At 62.4% G+C, this 25303-nt stretch overlaps 4 protein-coding genes across 19 annotated transcripts; 1 reads left to right on the top strand and 3 right to left on the bottom strand.

Moving 5' to 3' along the window:
* Nucleotides 1-40: 40 nt before the first annotated feature.
* On the top strand, nucleotides 41-11933 carry RCCD1 (RCC1 domain containing 1). 9 transcript variants are annotated; one of them, XM_030015862.1, is made up of 7 exons: nucleotides 41-234; nucleotides 822-1182; nucleotides 5760-5881; nucleotides 6080-6184; nucleotides 6297-6454; nucleotides 6645-6674; nucleotides 11826-11933. In XM_030015862.1, exons 1-7 carry the CDS (start codon nucleotides 78-80, stop codon nucleotides 11832-11834), a joined length of 942 nt encoding a protein of 313 aa, XP_029871722.1. In that variant the 5' UTR covers nucleotides 41-77; the 3' UTR covers nucleotides 11835-11933. The 9 variants fall into 9 exon arrangements, with proteins under 9 accessions (XP_029871722.1, XP_029871721.1, XP_029871717.1 ...); XM_030015861.1 differs by having other exon boundaries at nucleotides 6297-6491; XM_030015857.2 differs by lacking the exon at nucleotides 11826-11933 and adding an exon at nucleotides 6932-8374 and having other exon boundaries at nucleotides 6342-6454.
* Nucleotides 8410-15751, bottom strand: PRC1 (protein regulator of cytokinesis 1). 3 transcript variants are annotated; one of them, XM_030015851.2, is made up of 14 exons: nucleotides 15320-15751; nucleotides 15041-15173; nucleotides 14453-14575; nucleotides 13851-14084; nucleotides 13598-13768; nucleotides 13192-13341; nucleotides 12768-12915; nucleotides 12482-12618; nucleotides 12095-12190; nucleotides 11796-11942; nucleotides 11252-11362; nucleotides 10788-10898; nucleotides 10121-10306; nucleotides 8410-8655 (listed from the first exon to the last, which is right to left on the bottom strand). In XM_030015851.2, the coding sequence occupies exons 1-14, from the start codon at nucleotides 15418-15420 to the stop codon at nucleotides 8578-8580; spliced, it is 1926 nt and encodes a 641-aa protein (XP_029871711.1). In that variant the 5' UTR covers nucleotides 15421-15751; the 3' UTR covers nucleotides 8410-8577. The 3 variants fall into 3 exon arrangements, with proteins under 3 accessions (XP_029871711.1, XP_029871713.1, XP_029871712.1); XM_030015853.2 differs by having other exon boundaries at nucleotides 10198-10306; XM_030015852.2 differs by having other exon boundaries at nucleotides 11261-11362.
* Nucleotides 15752-15831: 80 nt separating this feature from the next.
* On the bottom strand, nucleotides 15832-23557 carry VPS33B (VPS33B late endosome and lysosome associated). Of its 6 annotated transcripts, none has more exons than XM_030015844.2 (23): nucleotides 23361-23557; nucleotides 23003-23083; nucleotides 22859-22920; nucleotides 22565-22614; nucleotides 22152-22219; nucleotides 21875-21920; nucleotides 21417-21511; nucleotides 20895-20999; nucleotides 20546-20642; nucleotides 20243-20335; nucleotides 19913-19986; nucleotides 19409-19495; nucleotides 19233-19323; nucleotides 18904-18978; nucleotides 18489-18553; nucleotides 18334-18388; nucleotides 18200-18246; nucleotides 17775-17907; nucleotides 17394-17467; nucleotides 16697-16798; nucleotides 16418-16493; nucleotides 16229-16345; nucleotides 15832-15981 (listed from the first exon to the last, which is right to left on the bottom strand). In XM_030015844.2, exons 1-23 carry the CDS (start codon nucleotides 23454-23456, stop codon nucleotides 15902-15904), a joined length of 1869 nt encoding a protein of 622 aa, XP_029871704.1. In that variant the 5' UTR covers nucleotides 23457-23557; the 3' UTR covers nucleotides 15832-15901. The 6 variants fall into 6 exon arrangements, with proteins under 6 accessions (XP_029871704.1, XP_029871706.1, XP_029871707.1 ...); XM_030015846.2 differs by having other exon boundaries at nucleotides 20243-20320; XM_030015847.2 differs by lacking the exon at nucleotides 20243-20335.
* Nucleotides 23558-23592: 35 nt separating this feature from the next.
* Nucleotides 23593-25269, bottom strand: HDDC3 (HD domain containing 3). The gene is made up of 4 exons (XM_030015866.1): nucleotides 24898-25269; nucleotides 24262-24317; nucleotides 23935-24175; nucleotides 23593-23822 (listed from the first exon to the last, which is right to left on the bottom strand). The coding sequence occupies exons 1-4, from the start codon at nucleotides 25139-25141 to the stop codon at nucleotides 23611-23613; spliced, it is 753 nt and encodes a 250-aa protein (XP_029871726.1). The 5' UTR covers nucleotides 25142-25269; the 3' UTR covers nucleotides 23593-23610.
* Nucleotides 25270-25303: the final 34 nt, after the last annotated feature.

Genomic DNA, 25303 nt, shown 5'->3' with positions numbered 1-25303 from the left:
CTCCGTCCCTCCCTCCCGCCGCCGCCCCGCCCCCTCCCGCCCCGTGCAGGCCGCGCCCCGCCTCCCCCCGCGCCGCCATGGCGGCTCCGCGCCGCGCCTGGCTCGTCTTCGGCTTCAGTACCGAGGAGGCGGCGGGGGAACCGGGGCCGGGCCCGGGGCCGCGGCGCCTGGAGTCGGGCCCCGAGGGGATCCGCCGCGTCTGGCCCGCCTGGAGCTACGTGGTGGTGGAGACCGGTGAGCGCCCCCCGGGCCGGTGCCCCGGGTCCCCGTTCCTCCCGCGGTGCCGGTGCTGCCCTGTGCCGGCCTGGCGCCCGGTTCCCCCTTCCGCGCCCCCGCGCTGCACCGGGACGGCGGGGTCTCCGTTCCCCGTGGCGCCGGTCCCCTCGGCCTGTCCTGTCCGCCGCATCCCCTGACGCCAGACCCCCGGGATGGAACCCCCACCCTCCCACGGCGCCGGTCCCCCGGGATGTCCCCTTCCCCCCCAGGCGCCGGTCCCCCCGGGATGTCCCCTTCCCCCCGCGATGTCCCCGTCCCCTGTCTCAGCGCCGGTCCCCCCGGGGTGTCCCCTTCCCCCCCCAAGCCCCGGTCCCCCCGGGGTGTCCCCTTCCCTCCCCAAGCCCCGGTCCCCCCGGGGTGTCCCCTTCCCCCCGCGATGTTCCCGTCCCCCGTCTCAGCGCCGGTCCCCCCGGGATGTCCCCTTCCCCCCGCCAAGCGCCGGTCCCCGGGATGTCCCCCTCCCAGCGCCGGTTCCCCTCCCAGCGCCGGTCCCCCGGGATGTGTCCGTCCCCCGTCCCCCGGCGCTGACGGTCCCGCTACGGCAGGCGCGGGGCTGGAGGTGCGGAGCGCGGGGCTGCGGCGGCGGCTGCCGCCGGGCTGGACCGAGGCGCTGCCCTCCGAGACCCACCTGGTGCTGCGGGGACCGGCGGCGGCCCGGGCCTGGCCGCGGGCGGCGGCGCTGCGGGGAGCGCTGCGGGGAGCGGCCGCCTGGAGCCGGGCCCTGCCGCCGCCGGGGCCCCGCCGCCCGCCGCCGCTGCCGCTGCTGCCCGGCGGCTTCGCCACCCCGCGGCCGCCCTTCTTCGGCGCGCTGCCCGGGGGGGTGCGGGCCCGCCGGCTGGCCCTGGGGCAGGAGCACGTCGTGGCGCTGGGCGCCGCCGGGGAGGTCTACGCCTGGGGTGGCGGAAGGTGAGCGCCGGGGGGGGGTCGAGGGGGTGGGTGCAGGCGTGGGGCGCGCCCGGCCCCGCGGGAAGAGTGCGAGGGACAGGGCGGGGTGCGGGGGAGGGACGCGGGGAGGTGGTACCGAGGTGAGAAGGGGATGGGGGGGCACAGGGGGCTGCAGGAGGAGGGGGGCAGCGGGTTTGCCGGGCGGTTAGGAGGGAAGGCAGGAGTGCTGCGGCGGGAGGGGGGTGTGGGATGAAGGACATAGAGGGGGAGGTGATGCGGGAAGGGATGCTGAGCGTGCTGGGGGGGGATGCAGCGAGAATGATGGGGGGGTACAAAAGGGGTGCCAGGGAGGGTGTGGGGGATGCAGGTGAGAGGATGTCGGGGGCAGGGGGGGATGGCACCCTAGGGCCTGAGCTCTCCCTGTGAGCTCACAGGCTTAAGACAGTCCGGTTGGAGTCTGTGTAGTGTTGATTGATTAGCCAATGTGGTAAAATAATCTAATAAAGTGATTACGCGATCAGTAAACTAATTGACTAGTAAACACACCACTCATTACTTCATCATACTGTTATTCTGTGTGGTGTTGCGCATAATTACTGAGCTCCAATTAAGAACTCTTAAGTCCTCTTGATGATATACAACTGCTGTTGAGTTACAGCACTTTCTCCTTTCCCTCCACCCTCCTGCAGTGCCTGGGGTTAGAATGCAAGTCTGTCCCTCTTTACCTTTCCATGCTGCTTGCTGCTACAGCTGCGGGGGGGCTCAGGGTTAGGGTGTGGGGGTGCAGCAGGGACAAAGGTATTGGGGTGCAAGCCCATCCCTCCTTACCCTCCCACGTCACTTGGCATTAGTCCACCCCTCTTGGCTTAGCTCTCCCACGCCACGTCTTCAGGCCAGCAGTGTGATGGAGGGAGGCCGGTGGGTCACCCCCATGCTCTTCCCTGCTGGTCCCAGTTTTGCTACTTGTACCCGACTTTGGCATTTCTCACACTATCAGTAAGCAATCTCAGCCCTGTACATCATTGCTGATGTAGCGGGTGTGCTCTCCGTGAAGGGTGCTCCCTGCCCACCCCTGGCTGCCCACCTCCCCCCTGCTGCACAGTGTTCACCCCTGTGCTGACAGGATCTGGCATTTGCCCAAGCCAGGTCCTGCTGAGCACCAGCATGTCCCCCTTGGCACAGGCAGCCTGGCTCATGGCTTCTGGGGAGCGCTGGCCCTGCTGTGCCCACCGTGCCTGCGCTCCCATCCCCGCTGGGTCCCCCCCTCGCTGGCCCTGTCTCCTCTGTGGGTGCTGGGGCTGTGGTTTCTGTGGGGCCACTGGCTTGTGGCCCTGTCAGGGTGGCCTCTGAGACCACTCAGGTCTCTGCATGACCCCTGATGTCCCTGCGGTCCCTTCTTGCTGAGTCTGCTGTGGTTTTCATGGTACCGGGGCACATACCCTCCTGTCTGGTCCTGCAGCACTGCTCCTGTGGTGCCTGGCCCTATGCGTGCAGGATGATAAAGGAAGGTTGTTGCAGCACTATCGGCACAACCACAGGATGCAGTATCAAGTATAACACAGCCGCAGGTTTTGGGGACTGTCCCATAAACCTGTCACACCAGTGACGTACAATTGGCAGTTCACTCTCAGTCCCCAGCTGAAAGGTTTTTATTCTCTAATGCACTTGCTAGGCCTGTTGGTTTTCCACTCTCAGCTTCTCTCTGGGTGCTTCAATGATGTCGGGATGTTTTACTGTGTGTCAGGCTGGCTGGGTCTCTGGCTGAGGTTGTTGGTACATCAGCTCAGCACAAATCTCTCTTTCCTGTGGGTGAGTGACGGCCAGGTACCGTGTCTGTGCTCTGCCTTATCCTTCACCCGGCTGCTTCAAATCAGTGTAAGGAAGGTTCAGCTCCCTCTGCTCCTGCTCCTCTGTAACATGTCACAAAGGCAGCCACCTGCAGTCAAAGATCAGTTTGTTTCCAAGATGGACAGTGGTACCACACGTCTGTTAGCACTTCAGTACAAGATCCCTCTGCTAGGGAGAGGAGTAAACCCCCTGGGAAAAGCATCAACCCCTGACGCCCTCTTTCACTTGCCAGCAGTTGCACTTGGGTGCAATAAATAGCCAGCAGGATCGTTCAGTTTAGTCTCTTAAAGGTGTTCTCTGTTAGCTCAGGGTTTGCTTTTGCACATGCTGCCCTGGCTGCCCCACATCCAGTAAGTAACGTTTTCCCAGAAGATGACGGAGGGCGCAGCTCCAGGCCATCCCTTCTCTGGATCGCGTGATTTCTACTGCCTGGCGCCTGCCAAGGGATTCCTGCTTCTCCCTTTGCTCCAAGGCTGAGGTGTGGTTACGCATTTGGCAACACAAGGTGCCGGCTCCTACCTGTGCCGCTGTTTGTGTCGCTTGTACGCAGCATTGCAGCCCTTGCGGCTGCGGCTGCTCTGAGTTCCTGCCCTGTCCAGCTCCATCAGTTCTGGCACAGTGGGCTAAATGCCCCCGGGGCCACAGCACGCGGGGATGCATCCTCTCAGTCCCAGAGCTGCGAAGATGCGCTGGGAGCCATGGGCCGTTAAAGCCCTGTTACTGTAGGGCTCGTTTCTGGGTGTAGCTGAGGCATCGCTGGGTCTTGTCACGCTCTGACACCCCCCACCCCCGCTTGGTAAATCCATTGGTTTGTATCTGTACATCCCCAGTACCACAGATGTACGCGTGAGGCACTGTGTTGGGATGCCGGTGCGTGATCAACTCTGAGCACAGTAACTATTAGTTGTTAATATCCATAGGATGGAAGGGATTATGTGTTCCTCTTTCTTTGCTACTTATGGAAAACAAAACCACCAAAGACTGACGGTTGTACTCAGCAGAGCTGTGTGACTTGGCCCATCGCTCTCCCTCAGTGTATCTGATCGGCTCAGGAGCATTTTGTTCCCCCATTCTCTGCTCACTGCTGGCTGGGGTCTTGGCCAGCTGGTCCTCACAGCAAACCTAAAACTCAGTTTAAATCAGCAGTTGATGCATTTGCAGACACTGTATTACCTTGTCCTTCTTGCTGCCCCTCAGAGGAAAGGTTTCTACACTTGTGAACGTGTATTTTAGGATTAACATTTTTGAAAGAAAACTAAATGCCATGGTTAAGCTTCTCTCCATGGCTGAGAATCCTCCAGCATGTCCTTATGCCATGTCCCACAGTGTCACAGCTCTTCTGTATAATGGCTCAGCACTGGCCCTGCTCAAGCCTTCCTAGCCCCTTTCTTTCTGCAGGCTGTGGTTGCCTTTGCCTGCTTGGGCCAGGAGCCCCTTTCCCCACTGCTGCAAATGCTTCCCTGCTTGTCAGCCCTCTGAGCTGCTGCTCGGTGCCTGCAGCTGAGCTTGGGGCCAGCCAAGAACCAGCCCTGTGCTTAGCCCTGCTGGGTGCATCTCTTTGCCCTGGCTTTCTGCAGATATCCCTGTGAAGGAGAGCAAAAATACTTTCCAGTGTTGTTGCATTACCACCGTTTTTGGCATCCTGTTTCGACACTTTGACGATCCCCAGGACTCATCTGCTCTGTGCAGCTGAGCTGTTTATTTTACCTTTCCAACACTTTCAGCTTTTTCAACAGCTTTGACAATTAAAGCCACTGGTGCGCTATATTCCACTTGCTCGCCACCAACCCTCCCAGTCTGTAACTGTCACGTTTCCAGTCCTGTGCGCAGGATGCCTGCACTGGGCATCGTCCTCCCACCGGCACTCGGCTTTTCCCTATTTCTGGACTCAGCTCCTCCTCTCAGCCGTGGCGATTCCTTCAGCAGCTCAGGCTCTGCCACCCCGAATGGTGCCAGAAGCCACGTGCACCTCATCGCCTTCGCCTTCGGCCATGGCTGCCGCCCCTTGGCACTGCTGTCAGCACCAGTGATGGCACAGCTCACCCACGCAGGGTGGATTTTTCATGTGGGGCAGCTCCCCCACAGCGTGTGTGTCTGGGTCCTGCCCTGCGTAGCCCACATGAGCCTGCCCTCCTTTTTGTGCCCGCCATGTGAAACGCTTGTCGTGGCAATTGGTGCCACCCCCACACCCCAGATGAGCCCCAGCTTGTCCCCTCGTGGGATTCCCCCCACTTTCGCTTTCAGACTTGGGGGGCCAAACTGATTGCCGCCACTGCGCTGTTGATTGCTGGCTCAGCACAGCCCAAGTGAGCTCAGCAATCAGTTAGCTGAGCAATGGACTGACTTGTAAACACATTTATCAGTTCAGACTTGTGTCATTCGCTGCACCGTTGCACAGCGATTGCACGATGACATGGACTCCTGCCTCGCGTTGTGCAGCTGCTACTGACCCACAGCCTCGCGTGCTGCAACCCGCCCGCTGGGCCCCAGGGCCGCCGAGCCCCTGCCAGCCTCCCATGGCCCGGCACCAGGGTGCGGGGGCACCCTCCTTCCCCCTGAGGCTGGGCCCTGTGCCCCCGCTGCACCCTCCCCACCACGGGGGGTCCTGGGGGGCTGGGTCGTGGGCAGCAGCAGGCAGGAGGGGCTCGGTCAGGACCGTGGGCTCATGGCGGGGCTGGGAGGTGCGAGGGCTGGAGGGCAGTGAGGTGCGGGAGGTGTGTGTCTGTCTGTCCATGTGTGTCTCCCCACAGGCACGGGCAGCTCGGCCACGGGACCCTGGAGTCAGAGCTGCAGCCGCGGCTGGTGGAGGCGTTGGCTGGTGTGCCGATGCAGGCGGTGGCGGCTGGCGGGTGGCATTCGGCCAGCGTTAGCGGTGAGGGGCCGTGCTGGGTGCAGGTGGTCAGGGCGGCCAGTAGCAGCGTATGGCCCCGGCAGGACCGGTACCCCGTACTGCTGCCCTGTGCCATGCACGGTCGGTGCTGGTGCCCCCAGAGCACTCAGCCGCTGCCAGGGGTTCAGGGCTGAGCTCTGCTCCAGGGACATCCCTGATGTGCTCCCCCCCACCCCGCAGAGACAGGAGACCTCTACGTGTGGGGCTGGAACGAGTCCGGCCAGCTGGCTCTGCCCTCCAAAGCGCTGGCGGAAGAGCGGGCACAGGATGAGGACCCAGGTGCAGGTGAGGGTGCGGCTGGTCGGGCCACGGACAGCAGGTGGTGCCGGGACCACAAGCAGCGCCGGCAGCTAGGTGTGGGGCTGGTGCGGTTCCAGCCTGCTGATGATGTTGGCAGGGCCCGGTCGTTCCCGGGAGCTGAGGGTCGGTTCTTCCCCAGCGGATGCTGAGCTGACACCCCACCAGGAGCAGCTGGCTGCTGAGGACACCGCATTCATTTCCATCCAGGCATTCCCGGCATTGCTGGATTTGCCACAGGACCTGGAGGTCAGCAAGGTCAGCTGTGGGTCCCGGCACACGGCCATCATCACACGTGAGTGCCTGGCTCTTGCTGGCGAGGAGGCGGGCAGCACCCCTGCTTTCGGTGCTGCCCAGGAGCAGAGGGGTGGCTAACACGGCCCGGGGTTCACCAGGACCCGTCAGGGCAGAGGCGGGTGCTGTCTGATGGGTGCTGTCCTGTTTGCAGGAGGTGGCGAGCTCTACACCTGGGGCTGGGGTAAGTGATGTCTTTGCTCTGGGACAGTGCAGCACCCCCCAGGACCAGCCTTTGGTTTCTGCTTCCTTACCATTGGCTGCTATTACTTGTATAACGAGTCATTTTATCAGGGTGAGGTTTCATAGCAGAGCAGTGCCACAGGTTCCTGGCTGGAGCCATTTGTAGGGGGGGGCGCTGCTCTCACATTTCCTCCCTGCCCCCCCAAGGCCTGGGGAACCCTCACCCTGTAAGGGTGACCACGACTGTGGTGTCTGCAGGTAAATACGGGCAGTTGGGACACAAGGACAATGCCAGCTCCGACCAGCCACGCCGCATTGAGTACCTGGTGGCCGAGGGGTTGCGGGCAGAGGAGGTGGTATGTGGGCCCTGGACCACCTACATCTGTGTGCTGGAGCCATGAGGGCCCCAAAGCCCCCCGCTGTCCCCCAGCTGTCTGCAGTGAGGAAGACACAGGCAAGCTCTGCTCCTGCATGCCTGCTGCTAGGACCAGCCCCAGCACCACTCTGCCCTCAGAGATGGGGCAGGCGATGCCCCAAGACAGGATCTGGCCAGGTTTAGCCCACAGGGAACTGAACTCACACACTGGAACTGGACTGGCACCTGACCCTGCCCAGGCTGCAGCTGTACAAGTGCTGAAGACAACCAATGGAAAGGCTGAACATATTTATTACATCTACTTTTCATTACTCTACATTACATCTACTTTACTACTCATTACTCTACATTTACTTTATTACTTTCATTACATCTACATTACTACCACAGTAATGGCTGTGGTGGTGCTTCCTGTTGTATACAAAAGACTGTCCCGGTCCCAACCCCAGCTAAAAGCCATGCCCAACCCTCCCCAGCTGCAAGGCCACACCGGGGGAGCCGTCAGTCACCCCACAGATACACAAACAGCAGCAGCTATATAAACATATACATATTATTCCATTGAACAGTATATACAGAGTTACAGAACAAGGGCACAGAACCTGGAGAATAAATAACAGCAAGTGGGGGACTGTAGTGATAACAAGGTGCAAACTAGTCATGATCAGGGACAGACACATACATACAGAACTTTGTTAACAAAAGTGCAAACAGGCCCCCCAAGCTGTGCCCAGGGCTGTGTCATACTGCCAAAGCACTCGGCTTGCTGTCCTCTGCTAGATCGAAGTGCGAGGGAGGGCAGAGGGCAGCACTGGACGGTGCAGAGCAGGTCCTAGGGTAGGACAAGCTGGTCTCCTTCCCAAGGGCAGGGAAGAAGGCCTTGTCCCACTGTAGCTCACTTCCTTGCTAGTAATGTGTGCTCAGGCACTCGCTGCCACAGGCTCTGCCTCTCCACTGCTCGGCGATGGGGCAGAGGGAGCAGCAGGATACAAGGGGTCAAGCAAAGTCTGCTAATGGAACCTGAGCTAAAGCAAGCCCCCACTAAAACAAGCTTGCTGTGATGGTGAGAAAGGAAGATGCTTATGGACAATAGCTACAGCAATATAGAGGGTAAAAAAGCCCCTGACAAAAGGCACTAAAGCCATAGGTCCTGTCTGTCCCAGAGCATACTCAGCAAGGCAGAGCCCCTGTGACTGAGCACCAATGCTCACCCCAGCCAGCCGGGCTGCGGCAGGAGCCAGCACCCACCGCTGCACTACCCTAACACAATCTTTAATCATAAACAATTGCAAGAATTCCCTAAATAAAAGCAAGTTTTAAAAAGTGTACTTTTCACACCCTATCCCATTAGGCAGAAACACCCCCCCTGCCCCACAGAGAGCCAGGCTGGCCGGAGTAACGCCCGGGACCCAGGTAAAATTTAAACCTAGAGCATGGGACGCTTTGGGCACAGGGAGAGCTGTATAACACTCTGCCCGAGCGGTGACTCACTACGACTACGAGCAGCTGGAGCCTGGCAGGCAGCAGCTCAGCAGAAGGCATTGGTGGTGGTGGAGTTCAGGATGCGGGAAGTACTGTCAGACCTGGAAGCCTTTGAAAGTTCGCGCTGTGGAAACAAGAAGCAGGAGACAGGGATGAGGGGACAGAGAGGGCAGCTGTGCAGATGGGAGCAGGGACAGTACTGTTGCTTCGTGGCTTTGTGGGAAAGCAGGAGCAGCTCCAGGCTGGCAAGAAGGGCAGGGCAGGCTGCTCCTGCTTGTTTGTTTGAGCTCCGCACCCCCCCCCCCCGCTTCAGAAGAGGACAAGAAAACATTAGCATCAAATAGCTGAGAAAGAACTGGGAGCCTGCCAGCCTCCCAGAAGCATGAGTACTCATTACCCAGACAGCCCCAGGCTGGGAACCACATCCCTCTCTCCCGCAGCAGGCTGTCTGTCCTGGGAAACACTGCCAGATCAGTAGAAAGCAAACAGGCTGCCCCTCGGCGAAGGGAGGGCACGCAGGAGGACAGGGACAGCCATGCCCAGCTGCTGGAGGAAGGAAATACCTAGCAGGAATCTGCCTCCATCACAAACCAGCACCCTCCTGGCCCTGAGGCTGTGCACAAGCCTGGAATCACAGCCCAGCTGCAGGGAAATCCTCAGCACAGCCCCAGGGACACACAGGGTGCACCACACACCAGCTTAGCTGCCACAAGGAAGAGATGCTCGTGGCTTTCTAGTGTCAGAAGATGTTAAAGCTTGGGCTCAGCCCATCCTAATGGAAGGGCAGAGGCTGCTAAGGGACCTCTAGCCAGCCAGAGACAGCAAAGTCCTGTCCATCAGCAGAGAGTACGTTCTTCAGCAGCTGGGGCAGCTCCCCAGGCTTTGCTCACCCAGCACACCACAGAGAGACCAGCGGAAAAGGTGGGACAGATGCCAGGGTCCCTTTGCAGGCTCAGCTCAGGGGGGACAGCAAGCAGCGTCCGTGAGTCCAAGCAGGCAGCAGGAAAAGGCTTCCCCCCCTTGGGGGGTCAGGAGGCCCTCCCTCCCCTCTCCCACTGACCAGGTTAGGACAGCGAGAGTGCTGCTGCTGCCAGCTGCCCCGGCCACCATACTGCAGCCCCTCGGACAGGGTAGGGAGCATCATCACCCCCAGAACACACTGCAACAAGTGACGTGGACCCCAGGGGTGGTCAAGGTGCTTGCTCAAGCAGCTGGAGACAGACCCACCTCAGGAGAGTGGCTGCATCACTGCAGCGGGGCTGTTCCAGGGGGCCTGGGTCATGTACAGCTTTGCCCCTGCACAGGGCTGGGAGATGCCCCCGACATCAGCATTTCTCTTGTGTTTGTGTCTGTTCTCCACTGGGCTGTGACCTGAGCAGTGCTTGGCCTCAGCCACCAAATCTCAATTTTAAGTTCTCGATGTAGGGCTGACACATCTGCTGTCACAGGCACTGGCAGGAACAGCCCCTCTGCATGGGGACACCAGGAGGGCTGTGCAGAGCTGAGTCCCTTGGGGTGCTCTGGAAGAGGGGGAGCACACCCCCTGTGCTGCCCAGTGAGGGGAGGTGGGTTTAGAAGAGGTGAATTACCGCAAACTCAGAATAGGTGCTGGCAACAGAATTAACGCTGTGGTTACGCTGGGCAGGGGCTGTGGGGGTGCACCCACCGCTCAGGGTGGTTCCATTCAGCTGGGACACATTCTCCTTGTTCCGTTCCCTGTATCCAGGACGGGGGGGCTTTGCAACTGCACGGATGGGGGTCCGAGCCTGGCCAAACTACAGGAAAAAGTGACAGTTAGACAGGACACAAGAATTAAGTAGACCTAGGGGAACTGTGCTGGCTTCGCTGCCTGTCACTCTGCAGTGCCAGGGTAGTTTCAAGCTCCAGGAGCCCTCCAGGGTCTAGGGCCCAATTCTGATCCCAGAAACATACAACACCACACACATGTTTTGAAGGTCCCCCAAGCTGCAGGCTCAGCACAGAGGAACAGAGGTATGCTAGAAATCTGGGCTGGAAGAAGATTTCCTGAATGCTGATACTACCCTACTCCTCCCTCAGGTCCCAGAAATATCCTGCCAGGATCACAGCAGCCTAACACAGCAGTCTATGGACAAACAGGGGCTTTTGCACCCCAGGAGCTTGGCAGGGGAGGCAGTGAAGCACAGTGTGACAGCAGTCAGAGCTGTGCCATTCCAGCTCACTCATCTCCTCCCCAGCTCATCCTACTGGGCAGGGACACCCTGGAAATCTCCTTACCTTCCCTCCAGCAGGTGGCAACCGAGACGTTGGTGAGTGGTAGATGGTTCCCCCAAAAGCTGAACGAACGGTGCTGTTGGGTGTGGCGCTGGAGATGGAAGTGCCATTGAGCTGAGGGGAAAAGCAGAGCACATGTTACACTGGGAGGAAGCCAGCAGCTGCACCGCTCCAGGGAAACCAAGATGGAAGTCCCAGCTGCACAGAGCCTTCTGCCTCCAGAGCACCACAGTGCAACAGACCCAGTTGTCCCCAGGGAGAACAGAGGTGCCTGCGGCCTGGGGCCTTTCTCTGCATCCGTTACACTGCCGTAGCACCCCGAGACTTCCCTGCATCTCTGCATGGGACCAAAGACAGTCTAAGACAAGGCACAGCTCTAGCCTAGTGACAGCGCTCAGCTCCCAGCGGGGTCCCAGCCAAGCACTTGGGGTCCAGCACATCTACGCTGCTTCGCACAGACAGTTTACCTTCCTTACTTTGCCAGGCGTGTGGGGGCCAAGCACCCGGCGCTTGATGGGTGTCCGTGGGGTGCTTCCATACATCATCTCTGCCTCAATCTGGCGGCTTTTCTTCAGGTGCTGTGTGAGAGATCTGCACTTACAAACCCAAGCACAACAGTTGTGCAGAGCTGTGGAGCACCTGCTTGCCACTGGCTGCCAGGGGAGGGCAGGCTTCTGCCAGCAGGCAGTGCCCTGCGCACAATCTGTGGCATGGCCAAGCAGCAGGTATTTCCACAGAGGTTTACAGGTATCTAGAACCAAGCTGCAGTTCTGGCACAGCTGGGGCCAAGAAAGGGGCTCAACACACACAGACACCGATAGCAATGGACACCAGTCCCACCATCAAAGAAAAGTGACTGCACGCAGAGCTGCTTCCAGGCAGAGAGTGAGGAGACACAGAACCCCAGGCAGCAGCTGGGGCAGTTCCCTGACCCGCGCAGAGCAGGGCCTGTGTTCAATGCAGCAGAGGCTCCTCCAGGTCAGGAGGCAGCACACTTAGCTTTGCACTCACCCGCTCCTGCTTCTCCTTCTCTTTCTCCAGGCGGTATAGCTGCCACTGCTCCATCACGTACTCCATGAACTGCTGCCCCTTCACCAGGAAGGCCCCCTCGTGCTCCTGCTTCCAGGCCTGGACCCTGCTCTCCAGCTCCTCCTGCAGCTGATCAGGACACAAGGGCAGTGTAGAGAGGCTGCCCTCCTGAACGTGGGCATCTCCACACCCAGAGATATCCCTTGCTGGCTCTAAGTGCTGTGCTTTTCCTCAGTCAGTGCTATCTGGAACTACAGTTTCTTCTCCAGGGCTGAACCTACCTTTGAAAGTGTCTTCTGCAGCTTTGCACGCTGCTTCTCTTCTTTCAGCAGATTCCCCCCACGGTTGGCAAAGCGACTGGGGTCAGTTGCTTTCCTCTAGTATAGAAGGGAGGTCAGGAGAGAACCAAACACACTACCCAGTCTCGCAGCCCAAGATACACCCCACAGGATAAAGGCCCTGGAGGAAGCCATGCCTCCTGCGCAGCCCCCCATCACAAACCATACCAGTGCTCTACATACAGCACCCCATCCCCTCACTGACCCACTGTGGTTTCCTAGTGCCTCCCTGGTCTTTCCCAAGAGCACTTTGCACATGGCAGCAGAGGCACGCACTGCTCGGTAACCTAGCACTGAGCCAGGCGGAGCACATTCCTGCCCAGACAATACCTCCAGCTCCAGAAACAGCTTCCAGTTCTCCTCCCACTTCTGGACAGCCTCAAACAGATCTTTGTGTGTTTCATAGTAGCTCTTCATCTTCCCCACCTCAGCGTCATGGAGCTCAAGCAGGGTCTCTGTATAGTCCTCTGGAGAGGATACAATAGCACGCTCAGGAGGCACCCAGGATCCCCATGCCCCTGTTTGCTGAGGGCAGCCTTTCTCAGCAGCTAGCCTGCCAGCAGGCAGCTTGCAGCTCCCACAGGGGAGTCAATGAGCAGGAAGAGCCAGCACCCACCATCGTAATAGGGGCTGAAGCCTTCCCTTTGCTCCTGACTGTAGAAGCATTTGTCCCAGTAGTCAGCCAGCTCTGCCCGGATTGCCTGAATCACAGATTTCATGTTCTGCAGCTTCAGCTCCTCCAGACGGTCCACTTCCAACTGCAGCTGCCAACAAGATCAGAGCACAGACTTAGAGAAGGCAGCATGAGAAGAAAAGGAGCAGAACAGGATTTATATTCTGCCTAAGCTACTTTCCAAGATGAGGCAGTCACCAGCACCAACTCCCAGCTCCTCTACCCGCGAGGGCAGGATTTGGCCTGCTCACCTCGCACCTGACTGCTGGAAGCAGCTCCTCCATTCTAGCTTGAGCAAACAGGAGCGTGAAACCCAGAGTTGCTGCTCCCCAGCCCTCCCCCTCCAAGGGCACAGGAGGGTCCTTACAGCTTTCCTGGTTTTGGCTCTGGACCCAGTCATGTGCACTGCAGAAGACTCTCTCTCCTCCACAGGAATCTGCAGCCTTTCCCAAAGCGCAACGATTTTGGAGCGCAGTTCTGTGCACACAGCTTCATTCAGGGATCGCCGGGCTTCCAGCTACAGAAGGGAAAGCACAGGCTCAGCGCCAGCACAGCCTAGGCCAAAGGCACGAGTACATCATTTGCTCTACTACACCTAGCAAAGCCACTTGCTCATCTTCCAAGATCTCCTTGCAAAAGCTCCCAAAAGGATGTTCTAACACACAGTCTTGCTGAAAACCGAGCCGTTGCTCTTTACGTTGCGATGCCAACTGCTGCCAGGACCCATCAACAGCCTCTACAGCAAGCAATGCTGCCTCAGTGTGCCAACATACCTGCTGCAGCAGATTCTGGAGGGCAGCAATGTTGTCCATGGACAAACAGAAGGCTTCCTCGTCCTCGCACACCACATCCCGCTCAAAGCTTGTGTCTGGAGTGTGGTCCAGCTCCTCCATGAGGAGGATGATTTGCCGCTTGCTGCTGACAAACTCTTCTCGCCTTTGCTCCTGGAAGTGACGAGCAGCATTAGAAACCAGTGAGCACCTTGCGTGCCACCCTCGGCGAGATTCTCACCCCCTCTCTGCTTACCTTCTCAGCGGTCAGGGAGGCCAAGTGGCGCCTGTAACGATCCAGGTCCTCCAGGCTGGGCACGGCAGTGCTGTCAATGCAGAACGGGGTTGTGCAGAGGATGTCACACAAGTCTCGATCTTGTTCTTGCAGGGTTTTGAGCTCCTGCTTCCTGTCCCTTTTCTGCTTTAACATCACTTCCACGCGGGTGCGCAAATTCTTCTCCATCTGCAGAATAGTACTTTCTTCCTCTGCCTAAAAGAGTACAGAAATCAGCGCTTTTCTCCGCAGCTCTTGCAGACCTGACTTGTATATTTAGGCTTCTTAAACAAAGACCTGGGACACAAGCCCTTGTTCCAAGCAAGATGTTCCCCAGGAAGGTGCAAACACAGCAGCAATGCTCAAAATGAGATGCTGCAAGACACCTGGCCTCCTCACAACCATCTCTCAGCACCCAACCTGCGAGGAGCCATAAAGCCTTTGGCTCTACCAAACATCAGGAAAAGGGGTTTTGAACAGACGCTTGCCTTGCAAGCTCCAGCCTCACCGAGGCACCCGGGCAGAGGCCAGGCAGCAGAAGAGTGTTGCCAGCAGGATCCCAGGAGCGAAAAACAATACCTTACCTCAAAGGGGTCCAGCTGGAGCTCCCTGCAGAGGGTGTCAAGCTCCTTCCGACACAGGGCAATGCTCTTCAAGAGGCGCTCCTTCAGGCTCTCCTCCTCTGCAACCATCATGTCCAGAAGACTCTGCGGCACAGGCACGGTTAGAGAAGCGGGTCCCAGGGATGGAGAGCGAGAAGGGAGCACGATGGGAGATTGGGCAAGCCACTGGGGCCACAGATAGAGAACTGCTGCTAGGGCCCAGCAAAGAAAGGGCCAGCAGAAGGGCAGGCAGCACGGGGTGCCCAGCAGCACCAGGCCACACAGGACAAGGGCAGAGGCACAACGACATCCCCGGGTGCCCCCAACCCAAGCAGGGACCTCCGGGTGCTCCCACTAGACCTGGCTGGCCCTGTACTCGCAGCCTGGCCCGGAAGGACCCGACAGAGCCCTTCTGGGCAAGCTGCTGCAAAGCTGCCCTGGCCCCGGGCCGGGCCGGCCCGGGGGGGACTCTCGCTGCAGCCGCAGGCCCAACGACGAGCGTGAGACTCAACAGCAGGCCCGGGGACCGCCCTGTCCCGGCCGCCGGGGATCCCCACCCTCGGCCCTCACCTTGATGTGCTTCTTGACGACCTCGGTGCGCTCCAGGCGCTGCTCCTCGGGGATGCCGATCTCCTCCCAGATGTCCCGCAGCGCCGCCATGGCTCGGTTCAGGCACGACACGGCCTCGGCCGCCAGCACCTCACTGAGGGCACCGGGGCCCGCCGGACATCAGCAGCCAGCCAGCCAGCCAGCCAGCCGCCCGCCCGCCCGCCCACCCTCCCTCCCTCCCGGTCCCGGGTCCCGGGTCCCCGGCCGCCCGTCCCCCTGCCCCCGGTCCCCGTCCCGCACCTCTTCCTCATGGCTACCGCTCCGCTCTGCATCCACCGCTCGCTCCGCGGATTCAAACTCGCCTCCCGGACGCGCTCATTGGCTGCCGCGGGCGACCGCATCACCACACGCCCCGCCCACAACCGCCACTCGGGCCACGCCCTCTCCGCCAACCTTCTCTTCCTACCCGCCGCTCTCGCGACCGGTACCGCCCCAAGCCGGCCGCCAGCCAATAGCAGCGAAAAGTCTTCAGGGCTTCTAACCAATCACAAGCGAGACCGGCGCCGCTGTGTCACGGGTAACGGCACTCCGCCGCGAGGCGCTGGGCGCCCGCGCTCAGGATTTGACAGCAACCACGTGACCTTGCGCGGACGCCCCCGCCCGGGGCGGTGCCCGACCGCCACTGCGCATGCTCCACGCCGCCGCGGTTTCCACGCGCCCGCGCCCCGGTCCGCGATCGCCCCCGGCCCCCACCACACAGGGGCCTCCGCCGGGCCCCCGCCCGCCCCCAGCGCCAGGCCGAGCCGGAGCCGTGCCAGGAGAGATATTTATTGACAAGGGGGGCACGGAGGGCGGCAGAGCCCCCCCAGCCCCGGCCGGGCCTCACGCCTTGGCCTCGATCATGGCCTCCATCATACGGGCGCTGTTGGTGATGGCCGTGGTCAGGAAGATGAACTTGCACCCTGCGGGGGAGAGGCCCCACCAGTGCCCTGCCAGCCCCGGCCGTGCTGTGGGGCAGAGCTGGCATGGGACAGCCTGCCAGGAGGGCCCATGGATCTCGCCACCCCCTTCCCCGCTGGCTCTAGCCACCACTGACCATGGCTACTGCTCGGCTTTATGCCATGATCGCTGGGGGCCCCGAGCTCTTGCCTGCTCCCTGCCCCTCGGCAGGCAGCAGCCCCCCCCCCCCCCCCCCGCTGCGGCTCTTACCTCTCTCCTTCCCCAGAAACCGAAGAGCGGCGATTTCTGAGAAGGTGCAGCCCCCCAGGAAGACGGCAAGGATGACACGCTGGGACTCCCAGGTGGGGTTGTCCTCCACCGCGCTGTCTGGATGGGGCAGAACACTGTCGGCTCCACCAGCCCCAGGCCCACCCACCCTCAGCCTGGCACTGGTGCTACCTGAGACCGAAAACTCATTGCCGTTGAGCAGCCGCACGACCTCCTCCAGGCCCAGCCAGCCCCGGCGCTCCAGCACCTGGGGGACGGGGCAGGGGGTCAGGCTCAGGCCCAGCGGGGCCAGGCTGCAGGTGCTGGGCACAGCTCAGCGGAGGGAAGCACCAACCAGCAGATAAGCACTGCCAGCCCCAGCCCTGGGCAGAAAGACCCCCACCAGCCCCCCCAGAAGGAGGCCAGGGCTCAGGGGGGATGCATGCGGTGCTCCCCAGCAGGTGGGCTCACCTGCTCAATGATCTTGCAGCTCAGGGGGACGTAGGCCCCGCTGAAAACATAAGCCATGTCCCGAGGCATCTTCAGGTCGTACTCTCCATCCACCCGGGGGATCTGCAGAGATGTGCAATACTCAGAGTACAGGACCAGCCTGCTTGGGGCTTCCCCAACCCCCTCAGAGGTGCAGGCAGTTGAGGAGGGACAGACGCTCAGAGCAAGCCTCTGCCCCCACCTCCTGCCCCGCTGCCTTCGGGCCAGGGCCAGCAAACACATGGCCTGGGCAGGCTGTGCATTGGAGGGCCAGGGACGGAAATGTCACCTCTCCACCCCCCCTAGGACCAAGGCCACAGAGCTGCCCCCGCCAGTGCCAGGGAGCTGCACAAAGCCAGCGCTGCTGCTGGAGCTGGGCCAGAGCATTTGCAGGCAGCAAGGTGAGCCCCAGCCCCTGCACAGCCGGAGCACCCAGCCCTCCACCAAGCCGGTGTGGCCCAGAGTCAGGGCAGACTGGGAAGCCTGCAGTGACCTCCTGTCCCAGGGAGAAGCTCCTCCACTGCCTGGAGCAGCGGCAGCAGCTCTGGCCCCGTGCAGTGCATGCCCCTCGGGATGCTGAGCCTGGAGAGGCAGGCACAGGCACAGACTGACCAGAGGTCTTCTGGCACCAGTGGGCACGTGGGCAGAGCGGCAGGCCAGCAGCCCTGCAAGGACATACCAACCCCAGCTTCTTGCTTATGGCTCGAAAATTGCTCTTCCTGGCCAAAGAATTAAACGCATCAGTGATCTTTCCTGGAAAACAAGATGAGGAGAAACAGCCTTGAAGGAGAGGCCTGGAGTCTCTGGATCAATCACAGCCACAGGCTGGGCAGAGGGATGTGCAGAGCTCCTGGCTCTAGAAGGGAACTGGCAGCGGTGCCTGCCAGCCCTGTGGCCCCTGTGGGCAGAGGCAGCACCATCTCTGGGGACGTGCTCTGTGCCTGCAGTGTCCACATTTGCCACATGCTTCCAGCCAGCTCTGAAGCAGCAGCTCCCGACTCCAGGGCTCCTCACAGCCCAGGCTCCCAAGGGACTCACGGGGCAAAGGGCAGGCTCTCACCTGCAGCGCGGTCTGTCACCAGCTTGCTGACTTTGCTCTCCACAGCAGTCAGAGTCTCTCCAGCCGACTGCTCAGTCAGCAGCCCGATGCGCTTGAGGTTGTGGAAGGTCAGCAAGTGCTCAGGCCCGTAGCTCTGGGGAAGGGGGCAGCTGGATCAGCACGGAGCCCCAGCTGCGAGCATGGGAAGGTGGCAGGGTGCCACCTCCGTGGGGGATTCTGCTTAGAGCAACCCCGCAGGCAAAGGGCAGGGGCAGGCAGAGCTCAGGGCTCATGCGGAGCCCATGGAGGCAAGGGCCATCCAGCAGAGACAGCCTGAGCATCCCCAGGTAGTGCTGCTGCCCGGCGCCTTGCAGCAAGCAGCAGGCAGGAAGGGGAAGCCCTGTCCGACACAACACTTGCTCTGCAGTGAGCCCCCAGTCCCTCACCTGCAGGTACTGGGTTTTCAGGGAGCGGTAGTCTTTGGGGATGAGACCTGTGGGGAGCACCAGGGTGAGCTCTGTGCCAAGGCTGGAGGGCCCTGGTGCTGCCCCTCCCTGCCCAGTGCAGCCAAACACCTCACCGTTCTCTGTGATGGACAGGAGGCACATCAGGCGCAGGCTCTCGATGGGGGACACCTGTGTGGGAGCAGGCAGTGAGCTGCCTGCAGCCCCCATGTCCACGCAGCAGGATCAGGCGGCCAGAGCAGCCTGTCCCTCCGGCTCAGTGTGGTCTCACCTGCCGGTCAATGTGCTCCTCTATGAAGCTGGTGCTCTCACGAATGTCGAAGCCCTCCAGCAGAGCTATGGCGGGGGAAGAGGCAGTGTCACTTCACCCACCCCCAGCGCTCTCACCAGCTAACCAAGCTGGAGTCCGGGCTCAGCCTCCCTCCCTGAGCCCCAGGGAATGGGGCAGGCTTGCAATGCTGGGCCTCCTACCCCACCACACGCCAGCCCTCTGAGGATGTGGCTTGACCCTATCTAGGACCTCAAGACCCACCCCAATGCAAACGGTCTGGAAGGACTGTGGTCACGCAGGGGGCACCCAGGTGTGAGGCTGCCCAGGGCTGGGGAAAGTGCGTCGGAGTGGAGGGCAGGGAAGGGAGGAATGGGACAGGAGCAGCAACAGATGCGGGACAGGGAACAGCACTCACAATGTTCAGCCTTGATCATCTCCTGGAAGTCCTGCTTGGTCTTCTTTTTCATGATGGACTCGCAGGCACCAATATCTGCACAGCCAAGAGAGAGGGCCACTTTGGAGGCATAACAAGCTCTGCATATTGCTTGTCCTGGCAGCCCCAGCCCCACTACGGACTCTTGCACATACTAATGGCCTCTGTGACCCTGCCCACTGCTCAGATCATCTGCCCCTCCTGGGGACTAGCAGGGCCCTTCAGCCCCTGCCGCTTTCCCCGGGAGCTCAGGCACCCGCTGCAGCAGCCGAGGGCCTCTCCCTCCCCACCGTCCCAGCCCCAGCTCCTACGCAGGCTCAGCAGGCGATGCTCTTGCTTTAGTCCCTTCAGTTCCTGAGAGACAAAGTTCTTCATCTGCTTGATGTCCATGCCGCGGCGCCGCTGTGGAAGAAAGAGCACCCGGGGAGGTGACCTGGCTGCGGAGGGATGGCACCGTGGGTGTCCCACACGCCAGGGCGATACTCACGTCGTACTGTGCCTGCAGGTTACGTGACTTCTGGCTCAGGAAGCCAAACACGCTGGAGAAGTGCTCGTTCCGAATCTGGCTGAAGACCTGCAGAGAGCAACGCAGCAGTCGATGCCGGGCCCCATGCTCCCCTGTGCCAGCACGGGGCCAGCCCAGCCACAGCCCCCAGCATGGCATCAACCAGAGCTGATGCTTGCCAGCAGCCTGACGAGGTGGTATCCCCACCGGGGCAGTCAGTGCCCCAAAATACTGACTGGCTGGCACAACACACCCCTGCACACAGGGACTCTGCCGACTACAAGAGCCAAGCTGTGCCTGCAGACCACGTTTTTCCGGTCTCTGTGCCCCGACCCTTCCCAACCTGTGCTCTGAGACCCAGCAGCACCCGGCTGCTCCCTGCTCAGGTTTAGGGGAGGAAATGCCCGGCTCAGCCTCCTCCCAGTGCCACCTGGGCATGGAGGATGGGGGGACCCCCTTTCCCCGAGGCATATGAGCAGGACTCACTTTGTCCTGGGCGTTAAGCAGCACCTTAATACTCTTGTCAGAAGAGGTGACGTCTGGCCCAAAATCCACACTCCCTGCAGAGAAGGATGAAGTGCTGCTTTGCCCCAGGGCTAGCAACATCCCCGCATGTGTTAGTCCTGCTGCAAAAGGCAGCAGAGACAGGGGACGCCCGGCTAGCCCAAGGGCTGTCCTCGTGGACAGACTCCAGCAGCACCCCACACCAGGACTGTCCCCATGGGGAACAGGCTCAGCTGCAGCACACAAGCCCTGGGTCCGACAATGCTGGGCACAAACCCCCATGCCACCCTGTTGCCTTCCCCGGTGACCTACCGCACTTGATGCGGAAGGTGTCATCCACCAGCCCCTCATACACCACCTGGGAGCACAGCGCTGTCACGTAGTCCGTGTCTGCAACGAGAGCCGCTGCCCAGGCTGCTCTCACACTTCTCCCTTGCCCACCCTCCTTGCCTGCCATGGCCCTGCCCGACCTCGACTGCTGCAGCCAGCCACCCTGTGCCTCCTGCTGCTCCCTGCAGCCAGCACAGGCTCTCCCTGCCCCTCCAGGCGAGCTGCCAGCCCAAACTGCTCCTCCTTGCCCAGCCCTTGCCCGCTGCCCTCCTCGCTCCAGCCTACCTCTGTCCATGAGGAAGATGTTGCCAATCTCGGGCTTCCTGCCCTGGCCATCAGCCTCGCTTTCCTCCTCCAGGTCCCGCCACACCTCGTAGCTCATCTGTGACAGGCAGAGCATGCCAAGGCCCAGGGGAGCAGCCCCAGGCTCCCACCGAGGGCCGCAGCCTGCCCCAGCACTGGCCCCTTACATGCTGCTGCTTCCCCACCTGGGAAGAAGCAGCAGCGCAGTGCCACTTCTGCGGTGACACAATGCCACTCAGCTGATGGGGTTTGATTCCCTGCGAGCCATAGTCCTTATGGGACCAGAGAGGCTTCCCCATGTGCTGGCCGAGCGCAGGAGTGTGGACCATACCTTGGCACACCTGCCAATCCCATAGGCCTTGCCGAAAGGCCCGTACAGGGAGTTCAGTAACTGCAGGGCTCGAGCGACAGAGTTGATCCATCGGTGATCTCCTTCCTGCACGGACAAGACATGGGAGAGTGAGTCAGGGCAGGCTGGCTGGGAAACAACTGCCACACTGGGGGACTCGGCTGGAGACGGACTGGGGATGGAGTGGGTCCTGGGCTTGGCGCTTCCAGGAGGAACATGCACAGGAACATGCTGGGATGCCCCGAAGCTGCTTGGGAGGCAGCAGAGGAGGGGCCAGCACAGGGGGAGGTGTGTGGAGGAGGGGAGGCATCACAGCCCGTCAGAGCAGCCGCCCCTGGTAAAAGCCACCCTGCGACAGAAGACAACGGCCTCTGGCGAGGGGACTGAGCAGGACGTCATGCATCAGCTCTCTGAACAAAGCTCTTCTGTCCTGAGCCCAACAGATGAGCGAGGGAAAGGCTGCCGCCCTGCAGGGCAGCGTCCCAGCGGGAGTGTCCCACTGACCAAGAAGTAGTCGCGAAAGAACTCGGGCAGCTCCATGCTGATGATGTCTTCGTCCAGGGGGAGCAGGTAGAAGGACCATTCATCGCAGGTAACGTCTGAGTTTGGGACAAGGAAAGATGACAGTTACCCAGCCCTCAGGAGAAACAGCCCCAAGAACCACGACAGCCCCACAAACAGGGGTGTGGGGAGCAGAGAGAAGGGGCCTTTCCACAGGGATTCATGGCAGGACCCTCTCTCCTCCCAGAAGACAAAGGAGAAGCACCGATGCTGTAGTGTGCACACACCTGCCCACAGGCAGGCAGCCAGGCTCAAGGGAACCCGTGGTTCCTGCTTGCACTCCCATCCCTCCCAGCACAGGGATCCCAGTACTGGGATTCAACTGGGATTCTGTGGCATCAGAGCTACCACGAGCCAGCCCTCGGGGCGGGCGAAGAGGCAGGCGCCACAGCTCCACTCACCACCAAAGACTCCTTCTTCCTCCAGCACCATCTCACAAGCATAAAACTGGAAGAGAAGGAGGGACCCTCAGGGCCCAGTCAGGCTCCAAGCGAGCAGAAAAGATCTGGCGACGGAGGGCACCAGGTCATTCCCAGGCATCGCAACATTTGGTTTTAATTAAACATTTCTGGGTTAGAAACAAAGAACTTCTGGTGTCCGTAGAAGGGGTGGAAGGCACAAAGGCCACACAGACACAGAGCGACAGGGTAACTGGCAGCAGAGTGTGGTCAGACTGACCTTTTGGGGGCTGAAGATAATCTTGTACTTCCTGCTCCTCCCTGACATCTTGTCAGCATTGACAATATCTGCGGACAAAAATCGCGCCAACTCTGCAAAGGCTGCCCACTCCCCTGAACCAGCACAACTTCTCTTGTCTGATGAGGTCCAGGGTCCCACATCTCACAGGACCCAAAATACCTCAGGCAGAGAAAAAAAACTCTGAGCATGGGACCCATCTGCCAAGGCTGCGGACCCGCTGAAAGCACTTCTTCAAGCCCACTCAACACCGGTAGCCCAGAGCACCGAGCCCAGCCCAGGCAGTGCGGGATGCTCCCCACGAGGCAGCTGCAGCCTGAGCTTCAGCGTGGGGCCGAGGTGTCACCCATCAACAGCGGGTGACGGACAACTGCCCCTTGGCCGCTTGCACTCACCGGCAATGTACCTCATTGTCTTGATCCGTGGCCGTACGAGGAAGCAGAACCTGCCATCACAGAGCGATGGAGGGGAGTGAGAGGCCCCTTGTGCCCGGCCCATCCCCTCAGCAGCTCTGCCGTGGGACCCGTCCAGTCCAGTGGAGACAAATCCTGAGCTGGAAGAGGCACCTGCCCCCCCGCCTGCCCCCCGCCTCTTGCCACCAGATCCGTGCACCCCTCTGGCCTGGCCCGGCCGTGGGGTGGCTGCACGCCGGCTGGGCAGCCCCAGTGCCACCGCAGCAGGGGACTCACTGGTCGCTGGCGCTGATGGCCGGCCGGCTCTCCACCTTGTACAGCTTGTCCACCTCGTGCTGCTGCAGGGAGAGGCCGGGGCGTGGGCAGGCAGTGCGGGCAGCGCAGGCAGTGGGCAGCTACCCGCCCCAGCCCCCGCGGTACCTTCAGGATGGAGACGTTGGCGATGCGGTCCAGAGGGCTCATCAGGTCGGCCTCGATGAACAGGTCCTTCTTCCCGGGAAGCTGAGGGCAGGCGGGCCGTGGGGCCGGCGCCTCACCGGCCGCCCCGGGGCCGAGCCCCCTCCCCTGTCGGTGCCGGGCCGGCCACCCCCCCACACCTCCTCCCGCCCGGGGCCGACCCCGATCCCGCCGCCTCCCCAGCCCCCGCCCCCGGTGCGAGATCCCCCCCCGCCCGGTGCGGGGCCCGGCCTCGCCCCCGCCCGCCGCCCTCCTGGGCCTCGACCCAGCCACCCGCGGCCATCCCCGGGTGGCCCCCGCCGGACGCCGCCCCGGCCCGGACCTGCTCCAGCAGATAGATGAGCTGGTCCCGCGCCAGCCGCTTCAGGATACCGAAGTCGGGCGGCTCGGGCACGTCGCGGCGGCCGGCGAAGGCCATGGCGGGGCGGCGGGGGGCGGCGGGGAGCGACGCGGCGCCCGGAACGCCCGAACGCGGACGCGCCGCCCGCCGGAATCCCGCGGCGGAACCCCGCGGCGGAAGTGCCCGGCGTCACGGCAACACAAGGAGGCGGGACTCTCAGCTCCGCGCACGTTTATTGGCCGCCGCGCCCCACCCGCGGCTCCCGGCCCTCCCAGGCCCCGCCGGTCTCGGTGCCGGTGTCAGGCCCCGGCGGCGCCAAGGCCAGGCCGCGCTCCTCGAACAGCCGCTGCAGCGCGGCCTCCAGCGGCGGGCTCGTCCCGCGCAGACCGGCCACCACCCGCGCCGCCCACTGGAAGTACTCCTGCACGCGCTGCGGCGACCACCCTGCGGGGACACGCGCGGCCTGCGTCACCTCCGGGAGGAGGGGCTGAGGGGGGGCCGGGGCAGGACCGCGGGGCGGGCGGGGGGCACGGGGGAGACCCGGCGCGTGCTGCACCTTGCGGGGTGCAGCGGTTGAGGTCCCGCAGGTTGTGCAGCTTGTCGGCCAGTTTGACCAGCTTGGCGCGGGGGCTGCTGGCGGGGGCCCGCTCGATCTGCAGCCGCTTCCGCTCCGCCTTGGGCAGCGCCTTGTCGTCCGTCACCTCCTCCACGACGCGCCTCACCTCCTCCCCGAACCGCTCCTCGATCTCGGAGAAGGCGGTGTCCGTGTCTTCCACCGTGTCGTGGAGGAGGGCGGCCTGGGAGGAGGAGGAGGAGGGAGGGGGGACGGTCGGGGGTGCGGGACCGGGCCCCCGCCGCAGCGGGGAGCGGGCAGGGGCGTTACCTGCAGCACGACGATGTCGGTCACGCCGGCCTCGCTGGCCAGGATCCTGGCTACGGCTGCGGCGCAGAGCGGAGAGGTGGGGAGGGGGGCGCGGGGAGCGGGGAGCGCCGGGCCAGGGCAGGGGGCGGGGAGGGGTTCCCCCGGGTGGAGGGCAGTGCCCGGGGCGGCGGGGACGGTCACCCCCGCGGGCACGTCCTGGGGCTGAACCGGAGCAGGCGGGGACGTCCCTGGGGGCTGACAGCCCCGTGGGGCGGGCGCTGCACCCAGGCCGGGCGGGTGGGGTGCTGTGGGGGATTGGGGCCCTGTCCACGGCGGAGCGACGGCGGGGGGGGGGGGGCCCCCGCAGCCGAACTTGGGGCTGGAGCGGTGGAGGGTGGGGGCCCGGAGGCGGGCAGTGCCCTGGAGGGCTCAGACCCCCCCCGGGCGGCAGGGACGCGGCACAGGAGAGGGGACCTGGCTCTCTCCACGGGCTGGGGGGGGGGGGCTCCCGGGGGCAGGAGGGGGGGGTCCCGGGGACCGGTGGTGCTTCGGAGCAGGAGGGGGGATCCCGGGGACGGGCAGCGCTCGGGGGCAGAAGGGGCGCCGGGAGCGGGACGCGGGTGCCGGGGCTGTCCCGGGACGGGCGGGGCTCCGCACCGATGGGGTGGTTGATGAAGGGGGTGCCCTCGGGGTCCTTCCGCCGCTGCTCCTTGTGCTTCCCGGCCGCGAAGTCGGCCGCCTCCAGCAGCCGCGCCGCGTCGGAGCCCATGGCCGGCGCGGAGGAAGCGAGGGGCGGGCGGAGGCGGGTCCCCTGCAGCCGTTTATTGCGCGCCGGGTCCCGGCCCGCCCCGGCCCCGCGGCAGCCGGTACAGCAGCGTGCCGTCGGGGGCGCGCACCTCATGGCCGGTGGCCGGTGCCGCGCTCAGGGCCCTCTCGTCCTGCCGCAGGCGGCGGCGCGGCGGGGGACAGCCCCGGCTCCGCAGCACCCGCCGCACCACGTCGGGGCTGACGCCGAAGCCCTGGGCCAGGCGCTCCGGCGGCCACTCCTCGGGCTGCTCCTGCC

This window comes from Aquila chrysaetos, chromosome 5 (assembly GCF_900496995.4).
Source record: "Aquila chrysaetos chrysaetos chromosome 5, bAquChr1.4, whole genome shotgun sequence".
NCBI classification, from domain to species: domain Eukaryota; kingdom Metazoa; phylum Chordata; class Aves; order Accipitriformes; family Accipitridae; genus Aquila; species Aquila chrysaetos.
Note: the sequence above shows the minus strand (reverse complement) of the source record. Positions and strands in the feature narration are given on the sequence as shown.